This window comes from Hevea brasiliensis, chromosome 15, assembly GCF_030052815.1.
Source record: "Hevea brasiliensis isolate MT/VB/25A 57/8 chromosome 15, ASM3005281v1, whole genome shotgun sequence".
Taxonomy (NCBI): Eukaryota; Viridiplantae; Streptophyta; class Magnoliopsida; order Malpighiales; family Euphorbiaceae; genus Hevea; species Hevea brasiliensis.
Genome location: NC_079507.1, coordinates 64,491,306 through 64,499,778, shown reverse-complemented (window position 1 = coordinate 64,499,778; position 8,473 = coordinate 64,491,306). Strand labels below are relative to the sequence as shown.

General features: G+C 32.7%; 1 protein-coding gene across 1 annotated transcript; it reads right to left on the bottom strand.

Moving 5' to 3' along the window:
- Nucleotides 1–1,792: 1,792 nt before the first annotated feature.
- Nucleotides 1,793–3,652, bottom strand: LOC131174016 (uncharacterized). Its single transcript, XM_058137043.1, has 2 exons — nt 2,771–3,652; nt 1,793–2,466 (listed from the first exon to the last, which is right to left on the bottom strand). The coding sequence occupies exons 1-2, from the start codon at nt 3,302–3,304 to the stop codon at nt 2,026–2,028; spliced, it is 975 nt and encodes a 324-aa protein (XP_057993026.1). The 5' UTR covers nt 3,305–3,652; the 3' UTR covers nt 1,793–2,025.
- Between the last annotated feature and the right edge of the window lie 4,821 nt (nt 3,653–8,473).

Below are 8,473 nucleotides of genomic sequence, written 5' to 3'. Positions count from 1 at the left end.
AAAATGAAAAGAGTGAGAATCATACAATGAGAGTTCCATCTATATTCACCAACCATCTTCAAGTATTTTCTTTCAACAGGAAAGCATATGCAATAAGAATGTGATATAGATTGGAACAGACCAAAACTGATGAGCAAAAGAAATCAAACAAAGATAAGTGTAAATGGGATACAATGGAACCAACAGAGAAATTATCTGCCATGGTCTGGCGGTTAAGAGCTGCCTCAATAGTAGTAGTGAACTTATAGAGTACAAGTGCAATCACTCCTGCTGATATTGCGCCTAAAAATGCCTGAACTGGTGAAGGAGGTTTCTTACCATCAATTGAAGCAGATCCCATTGTTTTCAAACTATCTAATGCCTCCTCTCAAAACACGTACACTTGCTCAAAATTCCTTTCCCGATGAAGCTAAAGTATAAAATGAAAGTGAAGAAATTGCACTATACCCCAATTTTGTCAAATGCCCATTTGAATCATTATAGCAAACACTAATGCAGATGCAGAGTCAACCCAATGGAAAACAATTATACCACACTTATAATTCAAAATGAATCGAAATAACATGCAAGTAGACATAAAATTTGATGGGATGCCAAAATTCATCTTCAATTCTGACAAATTTTGTAAACCCATGTACCAAAAGGCACTTTCTAAAACCACAGTAACATAATCAACCAGTAAAGCTAACAAAGATTTGCTGCAACAACATCAAGGCGAAGGTCTAAAGCGAAATACCAGTTCTTTAGCACGCTTAGCTCGGCGACGAATAGAGCGAAAGAGAAAGACAGCAATGGCTCCAGTGAGAAGGACGCTAGTGGCCACCTGGAGAGGAGAAGGGTCATCTGTGGTAGCAAAAATGGAAGGAGAGAAGAGTGGGAGCTCTATGGTACCACCCTCTTCCGTTGGATTAATGGATGTGGTGGTGTGGTTGGCGGAGTCAGGGAGCTGGGCCAGCCATAGGTCGGGTCTGGGACGAGGAAATGCTCAGAGGGAGAAAGGAGAGCTGGGTTTGTAGAAAGAGGAGGAAGTAAAGGAAGGGCTGTGGTGGTGGTGGTGGAGAGAGAGGGGGAAGAACTGAGGAGAGAGAGTGTGGTGATGGCACGGAAACATGGAAGATTATAGAATACACGTAGACAAAAGCAGTGCTTCTCTCTTCCTTAGAGAAGTGTGGCTCTTCATAAGATGGAGAATAGACAGTATATAAGCGGTAACATGTAAGCGGTAACATGCATAATGAATATATTTAATAATTTTTTTTTTAAATATTTGATATAAAATTTAAAAAATAATTGAATTATTATTATTATTATTATTATTATTATTATTATTATTTTTTCTTAACTAGATTATTATTTCTCTATCTTCTTCCTTTGAATTTGGAGTTCTATAATTATATGATAATAATATCTTCTTGCATTGCATCTTTTGGATTTTGGTTGGATATTTCTAAATTATCTTTATTTTTTGGCCTTCTCCCTCCATGGAAAATAAAATTTTTGTGCTCTGAAACAGCACCATCAATATTTTTTTAGACTAATGAGGGAAATTTTTAATGCTCATAGCATCTATTTTAATTTTTTCTCATAAGATTTTGAGTGAAAATCCAAAGTTTATGAATGGAGATAGCTATTCATTGTATAATTGTTCAATAAAAAATATGAAATAAATATTCAATTTTTAAATTACTAGTTCAATGAAAAATCTGATATAAAATAAAAATACACAAATGGCTAAATCAATAAAATTATGAGAAATATGAAATCAGAATATGTTTTATTGTTGCAAATCAAATGATAAAAAGGACTTATTGTTATTGTTACAGATTATTGAATCCCTCAAGTATTAGAAAAATACAGACTTAAAAATCAACAGGAATTGTTATTTCTTCAATCCTCTAAGGCATTCCTCCAATTCTTGCAAGTTTGCTCTCAATATAAGGTGACAAGAGTAGCTCATTTGTGAAGTATACACCCATCAAAAGTCCAACAAATGTTAGGAATAGCCAGAAGGCCAAAAAAAATTGATTAGCGTACATTAGAGGCGACTGCTCTAGCCCAATACTTGAGTTGTGCCTTCATTTCTTGTGCTGAATTTTTGGGAGCCCAAATGGGAATTGGAGGTGCACAACTTTGCTTTTGCAGATGCCATGCCTTAGAAAGGTGAGGTCTCCTCCTCACTTTGTCTTGGTCTTGATGATCTTGGTTTTTTTTTTGCTTGTCTTGCAAACCAGGGAGAAGTCCAACCTCACTTGGGTTGAGGTCTTGTTTGTTAAATGTGAATCCCAAGTCCTTGAACCCTTGCACTTCTTGAGATTCAATATTACTTAGGCTTCTCTGTATATTTCTTTGGTTAGAACATCCAAGATTCCTCTTTTGTTTAGAGTTAGCATTAACTGTGTCAATGGTTTGCATCTTCCAGTTTCTTGGTGGTCTGTACCTTGGCATGCTGGAACTTTGTATCATACCCTGCATACAAAGTGTTTGAATTAATTGCTTGAAGAATAAAACTGAGTATGGGATTAAAACTGCATATGGGATTAATTATCCTCCTACACAATAAATAGATACTCCATTGAGTCAGTGATTCATTCTTATTAAAACAAAATCGAAGTTACCCGATTCATTAATGAATATCTAAAATTCACCTATAGATTTAGCAACATAAAGTAAATTAAGCCTTTCAATTTGCAATACAAAGCAACAAATTATAGCATTCAAAAAAAGGCCTCCAAATTTTAAAGAGCTGAGAACTACAAGTTTTGGGAGGTACCTTTGAAGTATGACAAGGAGACATTGCTTGGCGAATCAATCTGCTCATTGTAATGTTATCATCATTCTCTTCTACTTCTTTTCTACCTATACAAGGGGGTAGAGATGGTGTTCTAAGTAATTTGTGCTTTGATGGTTGCCCTGTGATCACTTTGCTCCTTCTATTCTCTTGAATACCTTCTGCACAAGTAGTTGGTTTGATAGGCTGTTGTACCGATGCTTTATCTGATAATTGCCTGCAGGTCGGCTGTTTCTCTTCAATTTTCTCTTCTCTCCAGCCTATACAAGGTAGCAATGATGGTTCACGAATCGAATTACCTACAACTTTCCCTATGCATGGATTGTTCTCTGCTAAAATTGCTTGATCAAAGTTTGGAGTAGGATCAGAGTAGCACCTCAGCATTAAAGATGATCTTGGTTTCCTGGTGAGCAGTTTCCCAAAGAACCAACCCTCCTCCAAAAGCTGGTGAACACCATCCACCTTTACATCCCTACTAGAGGATGTCTCAAAAGGGTCATCATCAAAACAATCCATTGTTGTTTTTTGCACAATTTCTGAATCTACTGCACAGAACGAAACACATGGGATAGTTGGTTCTTGTGATATATTTTTCTTTATATTCTGCTATCTACTGGAAGCCGCTGCACAACATATGGGGGATTGACTTGGGAGGCTCATGTGGGGCAGGAGACCCATGTGCATGTAGCTCATAACGCATAGCAATCTCTTATTTTTAATTTGAGCAATGGACAGACTAAGAGCTCGGACTAGAGATTTCAATATTAGAAATTAAAGTATGAAAGTGAACTTGTGAGAATGCGTCTGAAACAGCGGTGTAGAAATTGAATCGTAACAACTCAGAGATACGGGCATTGGGATTGGATTAGGTGAGACAGGGCTGATTGCTTAGCCGCAAGACCATGTCATTCCAGCACATTCCCCATGTGATTGTCTTTTGTTTATGATGCAACCGAAAAGTGTTCTGTGCATTGTTTTTCTTCTCAGCTGTTCTGTGGTGTGACAGCTAAGGTTATGACTGGCTAGGCCTTGGACATTATTGAGGAGAAAGATGCCAAAATGGATTTTCTTTCTATATTTAGGGAGCACATTTTATTTATTGCGTGCAAGAAAATTTTTCATTTTACTGGAAAATTAATAACAAATTATAACAGCATCTTATGTTCATGATTAATTAAGATTTAGCTCAAAAAAAATATATCGTTGCAAAATTTAAACTCCTGAAATTGGATTTTAGCCATAAAATACGAAGAAAATTTAGCTCATTCTAGACTCATTAGGTCAGGACAAGAGAACATTTCAGTTTGAAACCTCCTTTTCCGCTGGCTTTAGATTGTATATTTGCAGTTTCTTTAACCATAAATAGCAGCTACTGGGAACGAAGAAGCTTTAAAATCTAAAACAAACCCAAGAAAAAGAAAATCCTGGGCTCTATAGATATGGGCTTCTATTACATTTTTGCCGGTTAAAGTTTTTTGAAGTAGGCCGCGCTGGCCACAATAAGAATATGGTGTTGTGACTTGTATTTTTTTTTTTTTTAATCTATTCATATATATTTATATATATAAAGCTGATAAGTTTTTTTTTTTTATATAAGGTATAGATTTATTTCCTTATCGTTAATATATTTTTTCAAAATATTATTAATATTTATAAAAATACTATTTAAGTATATTATATTTATTTAACATATTATGAGTATAAAAAATTTAAAATTTTAAAACTGCAAAAATGATCATGCTATTCAATTATCTTAAATTATTTTATATTTTTAATTAATTTTTTTTATTATATTACTACATTTTTATTATAAAATTTTCATTAAAAAATTATAGAGATAAAAAGTTTAAGTCACTATAAAAAATACTAAAAATAAATTACAGTATAACAATAAATTTAAAATATTATTTTATTTTCATATATTAAAAGTAAAAATATATAAATTAAAATTATTTATATATTTAAATTATTATCACCTACATGCACTAGTATGAGTGTGTGTGTATATATTGCACCCATGATGCTACCGCAACCTTTCATACGGGATGAGTATGATTTTCTCGTGATACTGTCATATATCGCTATTTATAAAAGTTGTGTGTTTTATTTTATGTTAATTATTTTTTATTTTTTTTTATTTTTTTAAAAATTGTTATTATTTTAATTTTTATAATTTAAATAATTATTTTATTCAAAAATTGATTGTCAAAAACCAAGGATTTTGAGATTGAATGTGTTACTTAAATATTTATTATATTTATAATTTCATTTACATAAATATAATATTTTAATTTATACTTCACATGTATTTTATTTTTAATTGATGAAATATTTTTATTTTTTATAAAAAATTAATTATTATAACTTGTTTCATATTAATCAAATGATAAATATAAATTTTATATTATTATTCCATTTTAAATGTGATTTAACTTTTTGAAAGAATTTTACATTATTGTTATTATAATTTCTCCTTAAATGTCTTTTATATTAAAAATATTTATCTATAATTAATGTAAAGTTTACATAGTATTATTTGAATAATCCCGTATTATTCATTGATTTTAATTTTTTAAATGGAAACATATTTTTTTGTTTTATTTTAATTTTTACTTATATTTTTTTTATAATTATTTGAAATGTAAGTTTTTGCTAATAATGATTTATTTTAATATTTTATATATTTTTAATTCATTTTACATATGTCTTTTAATAATTTGTGTAATTTTTTTTAAATTCAAAAAATTAATTTGTGTAATATTGAACTTTTATTTTTTAATTATAACTGGTTAATATTAATTTTAAATATAAATATATTAATAATTTAAATATTAAAATTAAAAAATAATAAACTCATGTGCGGGCATTTAACTAGCGCGTAAATAAAATAGCTTAGAAAGCACCCTTGGTTTCCGTCATTCTACTTGAGTTGAGCATGCAGAGGAGAACAAAAACACAGGTCATGGAGCTGCGATTCTCAAAGCCCCAGGCCTCCAAGGTCGACGGGCGTACCTGTCCTGGAATTCTCTTGATACTCCAACTCATTACTCTGCCTTCTTCATTACTAGCAATATTACCCAGATTGTTCTTGGAGTCAAATGCGGCATCAAAATTAACTTTGAGAAAACCTGATGGGGGTGGATTCCATTGCAGAGGGGGATAGATTTGAGGAGTGGAGGTCTGCTGTTGGATGATGAAAGCATTTCGTGCTTAAATTTCCATAGTTGCCAGGAAATGAACACCACTTGTGCAAGCATCGGCATGCCTCCTTCACCTATCCACGCTAATATCTCCTTCTAGCATTGAACCATATTATGTCCTTGAATCAGCCGTGAACGAATGCAGAAACCAAAACTCCACCATACTGCTGCCGCAAAGAGGCAGTGAAAGAGCACATGCTCAGTAGATTCCCTTTGCCCACTCGCCTGGCATTTGTCTTTCATATTTGGGAATCGGGCTGACAAATTGGAAGGTTTCCTTTTAACGCTTGCCATAAAAATTTTTAGTTTCCCGGCACTGGGATAGCCCATATTCTTCTCCAGAAACTCTGGTCTTACTCTAACAGCCGAATTGGAAGCATCTCGACTTGCAAATTTACAAGCCAAATCGTATCCCGTTTCACGGAATATCTCCCTCCCTTTCCTTTTATTTATTAATTTTTTTATTTTTTTTATTTTATCTCAGATCTGCAAAGACAACGAAAGAAATTAAAAAAAGAAAATGAAGAGAAAGAAAAAGAAAATTAAAGAATGTTATTTAGATAAATTATTAAAATAAAGGATAAATATAAATTTTATTCTTATGGCTATTGTATTATAGAATTATCTTTAAGTATTTTAATATAAATAAAACACATTTCATTTTTCTCTATCTCCCACCGATTTAAAAAAAAAAATATATATTTTAAATTAATTACAAAGAGTTAATAATTTCTCAATCTTCATCTCCTCCATTCTTTCATTTCCCTCAACCGAAACAAAATGCTCGGTTAGCCTCCCTCCCTAACATACTGATAGGCAACCCCAGAATTATGTTTGCATCATCTCTGTCTCTCACAAGTCCTGAATTCCACGACCACCAATCCCCTTATTGTAAGATTTTCGGCTCCTCCATGGCTACGATAGATTGCTACCTACCTCCACATGCCAAAAAGACGAGAACCTTGCCACATATATATATAAACTATTTAAAATGTGTTATATGCTCTTAAAATAATCTAAAATATATTATTAACATAAAATATATTAAATTTCACAAATTAATAAATAAAATTTTTAAATTTTTATATATTAAAATATGTTTAAATATATTATAAATATAAAAAATTCAAAACTTTTCAGTATATCTCCCACAAACCGATGAGAAATTGTAATATCCCTAATTTTTAAATTTATTATTTTATAGGTAAATATTAATATTTTATTTTATTTAAATTTTGAAAAATTATTTGAAATTTTTCAAATTTTAGAAATCGGATTCGATTTTCTGAAAATATAAAACTTCAATGATTTTTAAAAATTAATTTAAAGACCACGTGGCAAAACTAAAAATATATTTGGACTTTACGAATTTTTTTGAGGTTTTTTAAAATTTTTTTGAAATTTTTGTGCCTCATTTTTTGTCTCAGGACTGAGTAAAAATTTAAATTTTTGTCTTTTGAATCGGACTGGCCCATTTTCTTTTTCCTTCTTCTTCTTTGCGCGCCCTCAATACCCTCCCTCTCTCTCTTTTTCTCTCTCCTCCCTCTCCCTCCACGCTGACAGCAGCCACCCGGCCCTCCCCCACACGCCGGTGCACCACCTCAGCTTTCCCCCTCTCCAACCGTCGCCTGAAGCCCCAGAAAAGCACGCCCAAAGAAGCTTACGCGCGTAGCGCCCCACTTCACCTTCCCGAGCTGATTCTGGCCAATTCGGCCACTAATCAGACCGGGTCTTATTCCAAAATACTTCTACACCTCGAGAGCTTTCCATAGATACAAAGAATACCAAAATCTATTGAGCAGTTTGCCTAATTTTTATCCGGGAAGTTTTAGCCCATTTTGATTTTCGGGCTAGATTTCTCGAAAACCGTAAACCTCACAAAAAATCTGAGAGTACAGGAGTGCTCCACTCGCCAAGAGCTTCGCGGCAATACCTATTTCAAATTTTTTCGATACTGTTTTTTGGTAGGTCCCTTGAGACTTCACAATATTTTTTCGATACTGTTTTTTGGTAGGTCCCTTGAGACTTCACAATATTTTTTCGAGCATTAAATGAGCTTATAAAATTTCCTAAAAATTATATACTAAACCTCGTGTTGTGGGCTTTGCGTGGGTACCTTCAATTCGAGGAAATTCAATAGTTGCTTAGATCTGTAATTTCGGACTGGGCAGACAGGCTACCGAAAAAATCTCAGAATTGGATTGAGGTTATAGGCTACCCCACTGTTTTCAGATGTCCCGGATGCATCACAAAAGTTGGAATTGATATAGGTAAAGCCGAACCCTCATTTTTCTTAATTATCTAGTGCTTGATTTCGATTAAAAATTTATAAAATATTCGTGGTTAGTTAGAAAAATATAATTCCTTTTGCGTTAGCTCTATAATATTGCTAAGGACCGCAGGGCAAAGTTTTAGAATTTTTAGAGCTCATTTGGGTAGTTTTTGCAAAAGGGATAATTGTAGGGACTAAATTGTAATTTTCTAA

Coding starts and splice junctions, on each gene's coding strand:
- LOC131174016 (XM_058137043.1), bottom strand. CDS start 3,304: ATGGATTGTTTTGATGATGACCCTTTTGAGACATCCTCTAGTAGGGAT. Junction 2,467..2,770: donor CTCCTTGTCATACTTCAAAG/GTACCTCCCAAA, acceptor CTTTGTATGCAG/GGTATGATACAAAGTTCCAG.